The sequence below is a fragment of the Tarenaya hassleriana genome, unplaced genomic scaffold, assembly GCF_000463585.1.
Source record: "Tarenaya hassleriana unplaced genomic scaffold, ASM46358v1 Cleome8, whole genome shotgun sequence".
Classification (NCBI taxonomy): Eukaryota; Viridiplantae; Streptophyta; class Magnoliopsida; order Brassicales; family Cleomaceae; genus Tarenaya; species Tarenaya hassleriana.
Genome location: NW_010970490.1, coordinates 3,544,394 through 3,561,446, shown reverse-complemented (window position 1 = coordinate 3,561,446; position 17,053 = coordinate 3,544,394). Strand labels below are relative to the sequence as shown.

General features: G+C 36.5%; 4 protein-coding genes across 5 annotated transcripts in view; 2 read left to right on the top strand and 2 right to left on the bottom strand.

The window, feature by feature from the left end:
* The window catches only part of LOC104802810 (receptor-like cytosolic serine/threonine-protein kinase RBK2), a 3,205-nt gene extending 1,684 nt beyond the window's left edge, over positions 1-1,521 (bottom strand). Inside the window, exons 1-3 of the mRNA XM_010526584.2 lie at positions 1,108-1,521; positions 613-725; positions 97-500 (exon numbers count right to left, since the gene is read on the bottom strand). Of these exons, the coding sequence (XP_010524886.1) occupies positions 97-500; positions 613-725; positions 1,108-1,160 (570 nt within the window). The 5' untranslated portion in view covers positions 1,161-1,521. The remainder of the gene's footprint in view (positions 1-96; positions 501-612; positions 726-1,107) is intronic.
* A 1,772-nt stretch (positions 1,522-3,293) lies between these two features.
* On the top strand, positions 3,294-9,005 carry LOC104803111 (sugar transporter ERD6-like 12). The gene is made up of 15 exons (XM_010526986.2): positions 3,294-3,507; positions 4,562-4,624; positions 5,335-5,424; positions 5,545-5,604; positions 6,503-6,554; positions 6,701-6,765; positions 6,854-6,946; positions 7,132-7,212; positions 7,345-7,429; positions 7,563-7,606; positions 7,853-7,915; positions 8,002-8,115; positions 8,229-8,288; positions 8,393-8,507; positions 8,674-9,005. The coding sequence occupies exons 1-15, from the start codon at positions 3,361-3,363 to the stop codon at positions 8,796-8,798; spliced, it is 1,257 nt and encodes a 418-aa protein (XP_010525288.1). The 5' UTR covers positions 3,294-3,360; the 3' UTR covers positions 8,799-9,005.
* An 835-nt stretch (positions 9,006-9,840) lies between these two features.
* LOC104802809 lies at positions 9,841-11,777 on the bottom strand. 2 transcript variants are annotated; one of them, XM_010526582.2, is made up of 6 exons: positions 11,387-11,777; positions 10,885-10,964; positions 10,695-10,755; positions 10,566-10,623; positions 10,313-10,446; positions 9,841-10,223 (listed from the first exon to the last, which is right to left on the bottom strand). In XM_010526582.2, exons 1-6 carry the CDS (start codon positions 11,711-11,713, stop codon positions 10,131-10,133), a joined length of 753 nt encoding a protein of 250 aa, XP_010524884.1. In that variant the 5' UTR covers positions 11,714-11,777; the 3' UTR covers positions 9,841-10,130. The 2 variants fall into 2 exon arrangements, with proteins under 2 accessions (XP_010524884.1, XP_010524885.1); XM_010526583.2 differs by having other exon boundaries at positions 10,313-10,443; positions 11,387-11,776.
* A 528-nt stretch (positions 11,778-12,305) lies between these two features.
* Positions 12,306-16,958, top strand: LOC104802808 (branched-chain-amino-acid aminotransferase-like protein 1). The gene is made up of 19 exons (XM_010526581.2): positions 12,306-12,565; positions 13,084-13,182; positions 13,264-13,335; positions 13,524-13,616; positions 13,783-13,920; positions 14,010-14,068; positions 14,151-14,253; positions 14,335-14,523; positions 14,607-14,707; positions 14,795-14,849; positions 14,934-15,020; positions 15,128-15,179; positions 15,297-15,382; positions 15,476-15,529; positions 15,651-15,734; positions 15,835-15,906; positions 15,995-16,075; positions 16,193-16,228; positions 16,467-16,958. Exons 1-19 carry the CDS (start codon positions 12,488-12,490, stop codon positions 16,593-16,595), a joined length of 1,668 nt encoding a protein of 555 aa, XP_010524883.1. The 5' UTR covers positions 12,306-12,487; the 3' UTR covers positions 16,596-16,958.
* The last annotated feature ends 95 nt before the right edge of the window (positions 16,959-17,053 follow it).

The following is a 17,053-nucleotide window of genomic DNA, read 5'->3' as shown; positions in this document are numbered from 1 at the left end:
ACATGTTCTCTGCCGGAAAAAAAAGGGGTCCATATACGATCAAACCAGACAAAGAAACCGAAATCGTCAGTTCTTCAAGCTCGTGTCTGAAGCGGAAAACGTACGGGAACTGAAATTGTCGGTGGCGAATTTGAGGTCGGAGAGCGAGAAATTATGGAGGGAAGACTGGAAGTTGTAGATGTCGTGAAGGACGAGGCCGTCGTCTGGATTAGAGGAAGCTTCTTTCCTTCTGGACAAAACAGAGGCTCCGAGGGGAGGAGGGAACGTGGAGAGGCGTTTGAAGGATCTGCGTTTCCACAGCTTGAAGAACTTGCTCCAGTTGGAAACCGCCCTAGGGTTCTTACACTTGATCTCGGCGCCATCTGCAGGATCTTCGGAAGAGGATGATGACGACGACGATGATGGGTTGGCGAACGAGCATCGGATCAAACACGCCTCGAGGGCTCCCCGAGGCGAAGACGGATCGTTCTTCTCGTTCTCCATTTCTAGACATCTCAAATCTACGGGGAAAAAAGAAAAAGAAAAAAAGATCAAAAAGATTCATCTAGGGTTTCTTGGCGTGCAAGGAAGGATCGAGAATCCGACACAAGGGTTTCGAGACAAGTCGTTTACCGTGAGCCGAAGCAGTAGCCTTAAGAACAGCTTTAGCTCTTTTGTGTTTTGTCATGGGAGTGATGTCTTGATCTTCTTCTTCATCGACATTACTCGAACCTTTAGATTTATCCCTGTGTAACAAGATATACAAAACCAGATTTGTAAAAAAAATATAAAGAAAATGAAAATGAGAGAAAGCTGTTCTTCGTTTATTTTCCCGGGAAAAAAGATGTGACAATCCGCTTGGAAACCTTATTTTCCCGAGAAAACGCGAGAAAATCTGGAATTAATGTATCATAGCAACTCAAAAGATGATGAAACAGCAAGAAGAACGTAAAGAAGAACAAAAAAAACAGACTTTGGGACAGACACCCATTTCATGTAATGTTTGAGAGAAAGAACAGGAAAAAGTGAAGATTTTTCACATAATTTTTAAGACATTAATATATTAATTGCTTGTCCTCAACTGATAAAGAACACGGAGAAGAAGAACAGGGGGCATCATTTCATTACCTTGGAAGAGCACAATACAAGGGGGAAGCTTCACTGCTTTTGTTTACAGCCATGTAAAAATATTTTCCCGGAAACTTGAAAGATTTTCCCGGAAACCTAAACAAGAGGCAGAGAAAACGAAAACCACCGTAGAAAGCAGACGACCATTAAACAAAAATTCAAAAGAAATTCGAATTGTGTCTTACCTCGAGAACCAGAAAGAAATATTGTCGTTGTATATATATACACACACACGTATATTATATGTATTGATTTCAAGTTGACCGAAAATCGAATCTTTTGATCTTTTGTTAAGCTATTAATTATATCCTCTAATATCACTAATCCTTTTTTATTTTTCTCAAATCCTAAGTATGGCAATGCTTTGATTCTCTCTCTAGGGATTTGTACGGACATCTCTCCTCTCTCTCTCTCTCTCTCTCTCTCTCTCTCTCTCTCTCTCTCTCTCTCTCTCTCTCTCTCTCTCTCTCTCTCTCTCTCTCTCTCCTTCATTTGTTGCCGAAAGTTCCGAAGAATATGCTTTTATTTTCTCTCTCAGCCGCAAAACCTCCCTGAGAAGAAAAAATTCGAATCCCTCGTTTTTTTTTGTTTAACAACTTAATTTACTAAATTAATAATTAGATTAATTATCTATGGATATTTTTGTATAGGATAATTTCAATCAAACTAAATTAAATAATAGATATATAATTATGAAATGTGAAATAACATAAATTTTAATTTTTTATAAATAAATTTTGTAAGATAAAATCCAAACCAGCCTGCGGAATTGAGAACCGGTTAAATATGTATAGTTTTTACAAAATAGAAAAAAAAAACATTTTCACATCCTAATGGATACAATGTTCTTTACCCTCCACATTTTTATATTTATTTTTATTTTTATTTTGATAAAAAAAACCCTCCACGTTTTTATATTAAGACATGACATAAAACTAGTCTAACACGTGATTGTTTTCGGTTCGAAGTTTATTATACGTCATTGTTAACAGCATTTATTAAAATAAAAATTCCTGATAATAAATATTGGATAAGCATTAGAACAAAGTAACTATAATAAAAAAATGATATAACCACCACACAACTATTAAACAAATAAAACTGAATGAAAAGTTATATATATATATATATATAGGAAAATAATGGACTTGAAATTTTATTTTAATGTGTTTAATTTTTTTCTGATTATATTATATATTTATAATTCGAAAGTTTCCCGTGAAACATGGATTGACAAAAGTGCACCAATTGATTTTTTGTTTTAATATTAATTTCAAAACTTTTTGCGGAATTTCCGTGTTTTTTAAATTTTTGTTTTTTGTTTGTATGTATGTATGTATGTATGTATGTATGTATGTATGTATGTATGTATGTATGTATGTATGTATGTATGTATGTATGTATGTATGTATGTATGTATGTATGTATGTATGTATGTATGTATGTATGTATGTATGTATGTATGTATGTATGTATGTATGTATTTAAGGGAATAAGGACAAAAATGATTTTAAGAAGTCACGACAAAGAAAGCGACCGCATGTTTCTAATAATGCATGTCGTGGCATGTGATTGATGGCCCATTTCGCATTATTGGAAGCACCGTTGCATCCTCTCCACGCCCTCCTAAATTACTCTTCTTCTTCTTGAACTCCAATTAGGTCACGTGTTATACGTTAATATATGTCGTATATGTTTATATAGACACGATATACGGCATATGCATGTTATGTGACGATTATTAATTAATGACGGGGTATTGATCGAAAATTCGAAAATTTTTTGTGCATTTAAATTTAATATCGGCAGATATAAATAATCTCCGACCAAAATCTATACACTTGAATCCAAAAGCCGAATTTTTATCGACGATACATCGTATTCATATATATATGGACAAGTGATGGATGCATTTTATTTACTTTTGATAATACCATATCTTATATAACATATATAGCGCAATTAACCATCCCTAATGTACGTTCATGCATGTGTGAAGTCATTCGTATATGCGGAGGCGGAGGGACCCACCTTTGTCAGATGTTCCCAACAATCGTCTCTTTATCCTCACAGAGTTTCGAACAACCACACGTTCCTATCACCAAAATCGAAATTACACCCTTCTCAAAATATCATATACCAAATTCTCTCTCCCCCCCTCTCTCTCTCTGATCATATTATATATATATATATATAGAGGGAGGGAGAGAAAGAAAGAAAGCTTTCATCATCATCGTCATCATCGTGTTGAAAATGGAGGGAGAGAATATGGAGAGAGGGCTGTTGGCGGAATGTAACAGAGGACGAGAAGCAGACACGAAACCAAACAGCACCGCTTCTCCTCTCGTTGTCTTCAGCACCTTCATCACTGTCTGTGGCTCTCTCACCTTCGGCATCGCCGTACGACTCTCTCTCTGTCTCTCTGTATATATATATATATATGATATATCCAGCAACGCGTGTATATTATATACATGCATGTGATGTGGGTCTGATTTTTTTTTATATAATGTTGAGAGGATAATTTATTTTCTAAAAAAAAAAGATACAGAGAGTCACTGTCTCTGTAAACCAAGAAATATTTACGCACGTGTTCGAACTCCGACCAATCTTTCAGGGATCTGTTGTCGGTCTGAGTTTTTTTTTTCCTGTTTGCTGAAAATTAATCTCTTTAAGGGGTTACGTAGCGAGAAGATCCGTGAAGGTGTTTTACTTTTTTAATCCTCATTATATCAAAAATATATTTACTCTGTTATTTTTACTTTTAACTCATACTCTTCTCCAACTGTGGCACTCATGTGATCCAAAATATAGTGGGATCATATTTTGATTTTATTGATTATAACGTTAAATTTATGGTGATCACACTAATTCATTATGTTCATATCTATGTTTATACCTTGTATATATTACTAATCATTTGATTAAAACATCATAAATTTAACGTTTTGAACAATAAGATTAATATATAACCACACTATATTTCAAATTACATGGGTCACATGGTCACAGTTTAAAAATGGCATGTGTTAAAATCAAAATAGCAAAATAAGAGTATTTTTGATAATATTCCTTTTTAATCCTTACTTGACCAATCAACTAATTAAATATTAATTAACCCGTGTGTATTGTTGTATAATCATTATTGCCGTTTATATAATATATATATATATATGTATGCATGTGTGTGTGTGAGAAATATATATTATACGTTTAGACATAACCGTAGTTTAGGGTTAAATTAGAATGGGAAAGGGAGTGAAGCATATAAGTAATGTTAACCGACTGTTCACGTGGACATGAATCATGATATTAAAACATATGGACTGATTTCAAAAAAGATTTGTGGGGTCCATTTGTATTTGTAACCTAACTAATGTGCATTATCATTTTCGTTTGCATCAAAATTAATCGTTGTCTGAGTTTATTTCAATTTTTTTTTGGTGGTACGCAGTTAGGCTATACGGCAGATACTATGTCTTCTATTATGGAAGATTTGGATGTTTCACTGGCACAAGTAAGCCTTCGATCCATCATTATATATAGGAAAAAAAAAACATTATCTAAACTTTTCAATTTTTATAAAATAAAACCTAATTTTTAATTTTTGTTAAATAAAATTCCAACTTCGTTCGTTTTTCATTCGAAAATAAATTCAAACTTTATAAACGTTATCATTTTTAAACTTAAATGTTGACGTGATGTACCCATATGTCGCAATATTTGACCATATATGAGATGTTCTCATCTATCACGATATCATTACGTCACATCATTATCGATGAGTTTAAAAATGATAAAGTTTAGGTTTATTTATAATTTTAAAATTAAGTTGATGTTTTATTTGACAACAAAAAAACAAATTTTAGATTTTATTTTATGAAAATTGAAAAGATCAAGTATTTTTTTCTGGGATATTCCTATATATATATATATATCATATTTGTTTTGTCACATGTATGTATCACGCGTAATGGATCTAGGTTGGTATTTATCTTAATAAATATAGTATATTATAATTATTTTATATAAGATTTTTAAAATGATAAATATATCTTCTTAAATTCAAATATATTGGATATCCATCACATAATTTGCATTTTTAATAAAACTTTATCCGTATCTCTCGATGCATATGTGTGTATATTATATTACCAATTTTCTGCTCGGTTGAAACTTTGTTAATTTAATTAATTTTGTTTTTGTAATTATATTGTTTTTTGACAGTACTCGTTCTTTGGTTCGCTGCTCACCTTCGGAGGAATGATTGGTGCAATCTTTAGCGCCAAGATTGCAGCAATCTTTGGCCGTAAAGTAGTTAAGTATTTTCATTATTGACCCCCAATATCCCAATATTCTATTATTTTCCCATAACTTATTGTATATTTTAGATAGACCCCTATATTTGATCTAAATTGATTCCTTATCTCGATTCAGACGTTGTGGCTTGCTGAGATATTCTGCATCATTGGTTGGCTTGCTATTGCACTTGCTAAGGCATTTTTCCATTGATTTTCACATTTTTTTACGTGTATAATAACTTTATATATATATATATATATATATAGTTCCCAACAATCGTCTCTTTATCCTCACAGAGTTTCGAACAACCACACGTTCCTATCACCAAAATCGAAATTACACCCTTCTCAAAATATCATATACCAAATTCTCTCTCCCCCCCTCTCTCTCTCTGATCATATTATATATATATATATATAGAGGGAGGGAGAGAAAGAAAGAAAGCTTTCATCATCATCGTCATCATCGTGTTGAAAATGGAGGGAGAGAATATGGAGAGAGGGCTGTTGGCGGAATGTAACAGAGGACGAGAAGCAGACACGAAACCAAACAGCACCGCTTCTCCTCTCGTTGTCTTCAGCACCTTCATCACTGTCTGTGGCTCTCTCACCTTCGGCATCGCCGTACGACTCTCTCTCTGTCTCTCTGTATATATATATATATATGATATATCCAGCAACGCGTGTATATTATATACATGCATGTGATGTGGGTCTGATTTTTTTTTATATAATGTTGAGAGGATAATTTATTTTCTAAAAAAAAAAGATACAGAGAGTCACTGTCTCTGTAAACCAAGAAATATTTACGCACGTGTTCGAACTCCGACCAATCTTTCAGGGATCTGTTGTCGGTCTGAGTTTTTTTTTTCCTGTTTGCTGAAAATTAATCTCTTTAAGGGGTTACGTAGCGAGAAGATCCGTGAAGGTGTTTTACTTTTTTAATCCTCATTATATCAAAAATATATTTACTCTGTTATTTTTACTTTTAACTCATACTCTTCTCCAACTGTGGCACTCATGTGATCCAAAATATAGTGGGATCATATTTTGATTTTATTGATTATAACGTTAAATTTATGGTGATCACACTAATTCATTATGTTCTTGGGAATTTCTTCCATTGGCGAACACTTGCCATACTTGGTGATTCTATCTTACCATTTCTTTATATATATATATATATATATAGAGAGAGAGAGAGAGAAAAAATAGTTCTTCATTTCCTTGAGTATTTAATGACTATTTTAAATTGCCAACAAAAATTAATTTGAAATCAATCTATTTGTTAGGTGTTATTCCGTGTATAATGCAAGTTATCGGTTTGTTTTTCATTCCGGAATCTCCAAGATGGCTGGTTAGTCCTATTTTAATCCCTTGACTTAATTAATTATTTTAATGATTACAAAATTATAAATTATTTGATATTTTCAATGTGATTACAGGCAAAAGAAGGTAAAGAAAAAGAATTCGAGATTGTTCTTCAGAGATTGAGAGGAAAAAAGACAGATATTTCTCAAGAAGCTCGTGAAATCAGGGTAACGTTCACATTTGAAACATATACAGAATTATATATATATATATATATAACAAGTTATAAGTTGTAGCAATATCTATATAAGGGCGACGTTCAGCATTTGTATCACCTATATATTTAATAAATTCTTTACAATAATTTCCAATGTAAAACCAAAATATTCATACAGTTTTTTTTTTTTGGCAGCATTCCGTTGAGGTTTCAAAGCAGAATTCGAACATCGGCTTAAGGAATCTTTTCAGAAAACGATATGCTCGTCAACTAACAGTGAGATATAACATAATATATAATTCATTTGTGATAATAATAATAATAAATAAATAAATAAAGAAGATGAAAATAACAATAAAATTAAATACGAAAATCAATTGAATGTTTTTTGTCGGTTAATTAAATTAGGTTGGGATAGGATTGATGCTTCTCCAACAATTGTCGGGAAGCGCTGGCGTTATGTATTACGCGAAAAGCATATTCGAATTCGCTGGTAAAAATTTGTATTTATTTATATGATCACGTTATTTGATTTAATTAATTTAACTATCTCATTAATTAAAAAATTTCTGAAAATAAATTTAAAAAAAAAATCAAAATCGATTTGTTTGTTTTTTTTTTTTCAGGATTTCCGTCTCAGATTGGGATGACATCGCTGTCTCTCATCATGGTATGTACATCAAAGGCTCGGCCATCTTTTAAGCTTCTCTGGAGGGTCAAATAGACAGTTTCAATATTTACGATTCCATTTAACAATTATCAAGAAAATGAGAACCAATACACAATTTCAATATTTTCAGTTATGCCCATATATTTTACATATTTACCTTTTGACCCCATATTTTTTCGTCCTTGCAATAATAACGCTATTGATCCGATAACGACATTTTAAACCCCAAAACCATCTCCATGATAGGTACCAAAAGCCTTGCTGGGTCTGATACTCGTGGATCGATGGGGAAGACGGCCACTCCTTATGGTCAGGAGACCAAATCTATTACGATCGATTTCGATATTTAAATTCGGTCGGTCCATCCGATAAAAATATGGTAATCCACTTTGCAGGCATCGGCAATTGGAATGTGTTCAAGCTGCATTGTCCTGAGTGTCGCCTTTGGGGTTCAGAGTTCTCCTCGGTTCGAAAACCTTACTCCAGTTCTCGCTTTTGTCGGCACGGTGGTAAGAAGTCGTGATATATCGATGATCAGAATCGCGAAAAATAATTAATAACGATCGATTTCGGTTTATAATTAATGTGTAACGAAATCGGAATTTGTAATGGTACGAAACAGATATACAATACGACGTTTGCGGTGGGCTTGGGGGCACTGCCGTGGATTATAATGTCTGAGGTGTGTGTGCGTGCAGGATATCATATATATATATATATAGCTTTCTAATGATTTGCAATAATGAATTTAATATTGATATAATTTTTATTTTATTTATTTTTCAGATATTTCCAATTAATATGAAGGTGTTAGCTGGGAGCATAGTGACCATGGCTAATTGGTCCACTAGTTGGGTCATAACCTATTGTTTCAATTTCATGCTTCAATGGAGCCACACAGGTAACAATATTCCTCATATATATATATATATATATATATATATATATAATTAAATATAGTCGAATCTAAAGGAGAATTTAAATTATATTATATTGCTTTAAATGATGTAATTTGTGCATGGATGCATGCATTTTCATTTTATTTTATTCATGTAAAAAAATTGCAGGGACGTTTACAATATTCGCCGTTGTATGCGGAATGACGATCGTCTTCACGTGGTGTCTGGTCCCCGAAACCAAAGGGCTAACGTTAGAAGAGATTCAAGTCTCCTTTGCCAATGCTCTGCGGTGAATATATCATTATATATATATAAACACACATATACATATATACATGCATGTGTTAAAATATATATATGCACATGCATAATGTATGTGTCTGTCGTGTCGGAGCAGATACGGGTTAATCATAATGCAAATGAGCAGTTATATATATATATATATGTGTGATGATTTATTCATTTCAGCTAATGTAGTCACGGGCATGATGATTAATGCATTCATCGTTTTCGTTTTTTGTCTCTCGTCTTCGGACAATACAACAAACGCAAACGCAAACGCAAATTATAGTGTGCTGGCTATAGTTTTGCAACGCTTAATTAGATCGCTGAGACTCATAGCGGTTAACCGAATTTTAGATACCGCGGTTATCCGAATTTTCGAGTCGTTGATATCCGAAGTTGAGTTTCGTCGGTCGACTGCATGTATCTACAGATAATTCGAGACGAAAGAGAGAAGGTAAGGGGAGGACGAGACGCAGCAACAAGAGTCCCTAGCTCGGACGGTGACTAGAAAGTAAGGATGGGCGTTTTGATACGGTTCTCCGGAGCCGAATCGAAAAATACGGTATTTTCTCTGAATCGAACCATAAGAAATTCACGAACGGTATTTTTTTAGAAAATTGAATTTTTCGAAACCGAACTGGAACCGAAACCGAGCCGAACCGAATATAATATAATAACCGATCGATACATACTTTTGTAAAACCGAAAAAACTGAACCGAACCGTTCCCGAATAAGCTACCGAAACGTCCACCCATACTAAAAAAGAGATTAGAAATTAGGGTTCCGCAAAAATCGCGAGGGATTAAGATTGATATTAGGGTTTCAACGGAAGATGAGAGACGACAAATTTTTTTTTTTTTTATAATCTGGAAGTTCAACCTCTCGCCTTGTCGGCTGCCTCACGAGTGTCTAGCGGAAATCTAACCATCACGGGACAGAAATCAAATACATCGGAAAACTCGGATACCGACCCGTGCCCACCCTCACGGGCAAATATTATGCGTTTTCTAAAACGCGATATGATCGCAGCGACTGAAAACGCACTTGGCTGAGAACTAACATGGATCAAAGCGTTTTCATTTGTTCTTTGTTCATTATACATTGCTATCGGCTAAATGGAATTCAATGGAATTATAACTAAAAATATCATCAAAATCAAGAAACAGAAATCACATCTACCAAAAATATCACAAGAACTCAGTTTACGTTCAATCAGTCGCCATCGAACCCGCGTGCGTTCTCTCGATCTGTCGCTCTCTTTTCCGCGTTTCTTGATCAACCCGAATACGCGTTTCACATTTCGACAGCGTAAAACGTGGAAAGATGATCTATCGGGCGATTACAGAATCGTGAACGATATCGCAGCAGATCGGAGCTTGATACCGTCATCATTCCATCTGGATTTCGGTGCTGCCGCTCCAGCAATGTAAGCCTTTACAATGAATATGAAAAAGGACGATTGATCGAATCGATCAAATCAAACGAAAGATAGGTTAAAGAATCGGGTTTTAGTCGCAGTACCTTCCCGTTGTTCACGGCAGCCACAAGCGCTATCCGTTCTTCTGCTCTACCAAACTCATAGAAATAGTAAGTCTTGAAACCTTCGTCTTCCTTTATCTTTATTGTACGAGCAGAATAAACCGTCGCTCCACCTGCTAGAGATTAACCATCACCACGACGAACAACGATGAAAACAAACATCAAACTAACGACGAAAAGATCAAAGCTCATAAAGGGTTTCCAAAGGTCTTCGAGATTTGGATCGTGACAGAACCTGGAACGAAGATTCTCGCTGCTTCCTTCAACGATCCCAGGTCGGATATATCTTTCGCCTGTTTTGAACCAAAGAGCATTTTCATATGCTAAGAAGATTATGGTAAGGAAGATCTCGTTTCGGACAAACCTCGAGGAAAGTAATCTTGAGTTGGGTGGACGGGCGAATCACGACGCTTACGACTTCTGATCTGCATCCACGAGACAAGGATGGAAACGTATAAGAAGAGCTGTCTGGTTTACGAAAGCAAAGCAAGGAATTCATGACAGGACAGGACATGGCTTAATCTAAAAGCTTGATCAGCTGAGAATGAACATACCCATCAGGAGAGGCAAAGCGCGCGGCAAAAGTCTTGGGCTTCGCCTTGTCCCCGTAAAGAGACAATCCTGCAGTGTAATCCTATAGATCATCATCAGGCAACAAAACTCTGTCAAGAACAATGAATCTTGTCATCAGAAAATGGCTAAAATCAGAAAACTTTTTCAGAACTCAGGAATGATCTCATCAGATAAAATCCAATCTAATCTGTTCAATGGCAAGGTCGTTTCCAATTCCTAACATTCAAACTGAAACATAAAGTCCACCATCAATCAGCATTTTCCCTTAAAATTCACCATTCGGGCACGAATTTAGCCCGAAACTATGAGCGAAACTGATGAGAGTGTAAAGTTCACGACTTTGAGCAATACTTGCAAGAGACACTAAATCATCCGATTCCAGATTGAAACAAATTGTCAGTCACCGAGCAAAAGTAAGATCCGCGAAAGGGAAAAGAGAAAGAGTTTATTTATCAATTGAAATTGTTCGTCACAGATTTAGACCTCAGGCTCCATGATGTCTTCAAACTCAGGAGGAACCCTAATCGCGAACCCATCGCCATAGAACTGGAACCAAGACTTTGTGTTCGCGATGCTCAAACTCCTCGGTTTCGTAGATGGGGAAGGATCCGCCAGAGATTCTGCAAGTGGGTTTTGAATGATCAAGGATATGAAACAGAGAGGTATGGCTTTAAGCATCAAATCTCTCCTAAAGGTGACGTTTTTGAGAATTGGAGAAGGTGAGGGAGGAGAGAGAATTATGGGTCTGTTAGGGTTTTGGGGTTTAAGCTTTGGTGGAGGGAGGGAGAGGGAGAGGAGAAGAATGGCCATGAGAAGGGGGAAGAAGAAGATAGAGAACAGTTCATGTCTTGCAACGGATAGTGTAAATTTGGTTTGAGGATGAGGAAGAAGAGATTGTGTCGAAGTGTGATTTCGGTCATTCGGAAGAAAACAAATAATTTCATTTTCAACCCGTAATTAACTAAATTGACAATTTACACCCCCCATAGAACAAGGATAAATGATCCATTGGTTTGGTCACAAACTGTGCTGCTAGGTGATGTTTGTCGTATTCATTATTATCGATTCTATTCGACCATGTTATATATATATATATATATATATATATATATTTTGTTTTTCATTTTCTTGGTAAATCTATATTCCCATGAACGCGCCATATTGGGTGTATTTTGTCAATTCAAAAACTAGAGGGACAGATCTACAATATTGCAAATAATACAGGTACCCAGCCTAATTAGATTACTTGAAATTGCAACTAATGCGTTAGCAGCTTCGGTGCATAATGAATTCCATCCCAAATGATGTATTCAAATTTAAATATTTTGGACTCATCATTTGTATATATATATATATATATATATATGTTTATAACAGTTCAAAACATAATAATAAGATATATTATCTTTAGCTCCTAGGGAAGATTTCCCCTTGCCAACTTCCAAACATGGAAATGCGTTCAAGTCTCTCTCTTTCTGGTCTCTTTTTATAGTAGCGATCTCAAGTATCCATTCACATACGCAGTTTCTGAAAATTGTGTGTAGTGATCACAAGAGCCGTTTCGATTTGGTTTCATCGTCGTCAATGGCGGAGCCGGAGGTTATTCACTCATGGTCTGCTCCAAGATCACTCAGCACGAGTCTCATGTACTCGTTTTCCCAGGTACCCTCGTGCCTTTTTCCCAAGATTTTCCCGGAAAATGGAAGAGAAATGGAAAATTTGATGGAGATTTGAGCACTCACGGTACTGATTTGCGGTTGATTTGCATGATTGCTGTCGTTATCAAGTTTTAGGTGATTAAACAAAAATCCATTTTTTTTCTTGGGTGTTTCTCGTCTGTTCGATCGCCCGTTTGGGTACTGAGAAAATAGATTACCAGACCTGGAAAAGGTGGAATTTTTCTGATTGTTTATGATTAAAGGATCAAACTTTGGCTTTCGTCTTCTTCTGGGTTGTATCATAACGTTTCTCTGCCTGCGTCCCTAGGGCTGATCATCACCGAAAAGTTGAAAAGATCTTGGTTTGATTCAATATCTGCCGAGAAAATACAGAGAATCACTGAGAAAAACAGCTTTCTTTTCTTCCCTTACAGAGACAACATAGTACTGGTTCTGTTTAGTTTCTGAAGATATCAAAACTTTCTTATGATGATGAGAATGATTTCTGTCTGAATTCCTCAGAGGGATGACACAGAAGTTCTTGACGAGCCCTTATACGCTGCCTTCCTTAAAGCGGCGAGTGTTGATAGACCATATAGAGAAGAGCTTCTGTCAAAAATGGTACATAAAAGTTGATGTTTTTTTTTCCGGTTCAATGTTCTTTTGAGGTTGTTAAGTGTGGTTTTTGCTTGCTTTGAATAGGAATCTGATGGAAATAAGGTTGTCAAAGATATCATTTATGGACCAGGAAAGAAGAAGTACCGGTACTGCAAGGTGATTTACTCATCCCTTTATTTCGATTTTGAAGTTTCTTGATTCCTGTTATGATTCCAACATACTCTCCTTGTTGTTGTGTATCTTTATTTGTTGAAGGTTGAGTTGTAAAACTCTGACATTCAATTGTTGAGTTGTGTTCTAAATCGTGATTGTCTTCTTCGTGTTCTCCCGTCCTGTCTCAACAGCATATTTCGAAACAAAGGATTCTCGGTTTGTCGAGTGAGCTGATGAGTAAAGGAAAACACTTTATATTGATACGCAACCCTCTCAACATATTGGTAACAACCTTTCTAAAGCTCCTATCTTTATATTTGTCTTGGCGATTTTTCTAAGTCGATTTCTCTAGCATTCTTTAACATGACGAACTTGTGTATCCGGGTTTCATTGTCACGACTTTCGGAGATCTTTACTCGTTTTTTTTCGGTTGTTTTGTTGTCTTTGCAGCCTTCCTTTGACAAAGTAATCCCTCCATCGTTTTCAGAAGTGGGCTTGGGAGAATTAGTTTCGATATACAATGATCTCTGCAGGATAGGAAACCCGCCTCCGATCATTGATGCTGATGAGCTTCAACAGAATCCCGAGGTTCTTTGTACCAAAATTCTACAAAAAAAAAAAATCCATATCTCTTGCAAATGGATGCTTATACTTCATGACCATTCATCTATTTGCAGGCTGTATTACATGGTCTCTGTGATGACTTGGAGATTCCATTTCAGTCCTCTATGCTTAAGTAAATCCCCTTCTGGTTAATCTCTAAGGTTTTTTCAGATTACAAAAGGTATAATCTGTCTTTTTTTTTTTGTTTCTTGAAGATGGGAGGCTGGCCCGAAAACAGAAGATGGACTATGGGCACCGTGGTGGTACAAGACTGTTCATAAATCGACGGGTTTCTCATCTCCGAAGAAGTATCCTCAGGTCTGAACTTGCTTTCTTGCTGTAAAGACTCTGAATTCAATAATCGTCATTGAAACAAAAAACTCGGGTTTTTTTCCACAGACGTTCCCTTTGTCGCATTACGAGTTGCTAGAACAAACTCTGCCACTTTACAACGTTCTTAAGCGTCATGTGAAGAACAAGTCTTCCCTCTTGAGCAGCCCTTTACCTCCTCCTGATCTTCCGGTTCCTGAAAATGCAAAACTGTTCGCCTGGATCGGCGATGAGATTTTGCCACGCGAGATGGCAAAGGTGCCTGATTTGTTCAAGACAACTTAGAAATTCTCGGTTTGTGTCGTGAATGCTGATGTTCCAATGACTTTGTTCTTGTTAAGGTTTCTGTATTCGACTCGGTTGTGCAAGGCGGAGATTCGGTATGGGAAGGACTTCGGGTTTACAAGGGGAAGGTATTCAAGCTTGAAGAACATTTAGATCGGTAAGCAGTAAAAGAAAAAAGATTCTTGAAGAAAAAAGAAAAAACATATGTTGGTTGATCTTTGCTTTCCGGGTTCTTGAACATTAGGCTGTTTGATTCGGCAAAGGCTCTGGCTTTCAACAACGTCCCCTCGCGTGAAGAGGTAAGAGCTTCGGGGTTTCACAGTTAATGAAACACAGCCCTTTTCATCATTCTCTGTTAAATTTTCTGTGACAAATTATTACAGATGAAAGAAGCAATCTTTGCAACTCTCATCAGAAACGGAATGTTCGACAATACACATATAAGGCTTTCTCTAACTCGGGGGAAAAAGGTATATACATTCTAACCTAATCTTTCTCGAAAACGATGCAGAATCCATCTTTCTTTCTTTCTTTTTTCTCATTTTGATTATGTAACCTACGCTTTCGTGGCTTCTAGGTTTCTTCTGGAATGAGCCCTGCATTCAATCGTTACGGATGTACTCTTATCGGTAGGGTTTTCAGCATTCTGGAACTATCGAAACCATTAGTCTGCACCCTATAACCTAAGTCTCGGAAGTTTGATTTACGTGAAAAAAAGGTTTAATCTGTTTGTTAAACTAATGCAGTGCTTCCCGAGTGGAAACCTCCAGTATACGATAACGAGAGCGGGATTGTACTGGTCACTGCCACTACACGCCGGAATTCGCCAAACGTATGAACTATTGTCTTGTTTTATGCTCTTCATTGAAAACGGATTTACCCATTTTGTTATTTCTGATTCTCTTTCCTTTTTTTTTTCCTTCAGAATTTGGATTCCAAGATTCACCACAACAACCTTCTCAACAACATTCTTGCCAAGGTTGTCTTAATACCAGCTTGCCCTTTGAAGTTTAGTTCCATGTTTTGATGATGATAATAGTGGATATCATCTATTAGTTTTCGCCCGAAAGTTCGTTAAGAGAGTTTGATAATGAATACAGGTAGAAGGAAACAATGCCAATGCTGATGATGCCATCATGCTTGACAACGATGGATTCGTGTCTGAAACCAATGCTACGAATCTTGTAATCCCATTCGTCTTGTCTTTTTTACTAATCAGATCTTGTGATTTCGTATCTGCTTATGAAATGATCGGATTGGTAATATTGCATATTATTTTCCCAGTTCATGGTGAAAAAAGGCCGCGTTCTCACTCCTCACGCGGATTACTGTCTCCCGGGGATTACCAGAGCTACTGTAAGCGAGAAATTCTCAATCTTTCCTTTCGAACTTATCTCAGTAACACGACATGATCGTCTTTTTTTTTCCCGCACTCCATGTTTAGGTCATGGACCTTGTGGTGAAAGAGAATTTCGTATTGGAAGAACGAAGAATCAGCCTCTCGGAATTCCATACAGCTGATGAGGTCTCCTCGTATTTTCGATCTCTCGCTTCCTGATCTTTGAACCATTCGAACTATCAGAGTTTGGTTTCTCTTCTTACAACTTCTGACAAGTAGACAACGAAATCTCGCTTTTTTCAGGTATGGACGACGGGAACTATGGGGGAACTCAGCCCGGTACGCCACTCTTTTCGAAACTACGTACACATACATACATTAGAATCTCTGGAAAATACCCGAAAACCGTTATCATAATTCCCTGCATCATCAAAAAGGTTTTCTTCATGCGATCCTTGCCGAAATTCTCACCCATCTCTTCCGCAGAGGATCTCGTTAGGCAAGAAACTGTTTCTTTTCATTGCTGCTCTTGTGACATTCCCTCCAATCTTTTTTTTTTTTGTGTGTGGAATTATAGGTTGTGAAAATCGACGGGCGATTGATCGGAGACGGGAGGGTCGGGCCAGTGACGAGAAAACTGCAAAATGCTTACAAGAACTTGACTGAGAACTCGGGGATTCCGATACCCACCTACTCAGAATCATGAAACATGTTCACTTTTCCGGGCGAGATCTCTCAATAAAAATGGTCTGCCAGTCACTTGCTTAGATGCCGTGGAATGCAAGCAAGTGTAACTTAGGCAACAAGGCATTGAACTTTCACCTGTCGTTTTCACATGATTCACTGGTCTGATTGCGTTGAAAGCATCGGGCTTTTTGCATCGTTCATGGGTTTTGATTGCATCAGAGCATGGAATCCAATTGAAACCAATTTCAGACTTGGGGGAAAAGAACAAGGAAGGTCACTTTCGTTTTCATCAAACTGGATTTCCAGGATATGTTATGGGATTTCAGACAAGAAAATGTGATTTTCCAGTGATTCAGTTTCATGAATGCAAATTTCTCGATAAACCCTAAGTTGTTTTCCGTCATCCCAAACAAGTGGAGAGAGAGAGAGAGAGAGAGAGAGAGAGAGAGAGAGAGAGAGAGAGAGAGAGAGCGGTGG

Bases quoted from the DNA above. Each gene is read 5' to 3' on its own strand.
- LOC104803111 (XM_010526986.2), top strand. From the start codon at position 3,361: ATGGAGGGAGAGAATATGGAGAGAGGGCTGTTGGCGGAATGTAACAGA. The intron at 5,425-5,544 runs GTTAAGTATTTT...ATCTCGATTCAG, and splicing joins CAATCTTTGGCCGTAAAGTA to ACGTTGTGGCTTGCTGAGAT. The intron at 8,508-8,673 runs GTAACAATATTC...AAAAAATTGCAG, and splicing joins GCTTCAATGGAGCCACACAG to GGACGTTTACAATATTCGCC.
- LOC104802809 (XM_010526582.2), bottom strand. From the start codon at position 11,713: ATGGCCATTCTTCTCCTCTCCCTCTCCCTCCCTCCACCAAAGCTTAAA. The intron at 10,624-10,694 runs GTTTGTCCGAAA...GGTTCAAAACAG, and splicing joins TCAAGATTACTTTCCTCGAG to GCGAAAGATATATCCGACCT. The intron at 10,447-10,565 runs GTTCTGTCACGA...GTTAATCTCTAG, and splicing joins AGCGAGAATCTTCGTTCCAG to CAGGTGGAGCGACGGTTTAT.
- LOC104802808 (XM_010526581.2), top strand. From the start codon at position 12,488: ATGGCGGAGCCGGAGGTTATTCACTCATGGTCTGCTCCAAGATCACTC. The intron at 15,180-15,296 runs GTAGGGTTTTCA...AAACTAATGCAG, and splicing joins TTACGGATGTACTCTTATCG to TGCTTCCCGAGTGGAAACCT. The intron at 15,530-15,650 runs GTTGTCTTAATA...TAATGAATACAG, and splicing joins TCAACAACATTCTTGCCAAG to GTAGAAGGAAACAATGCCAA.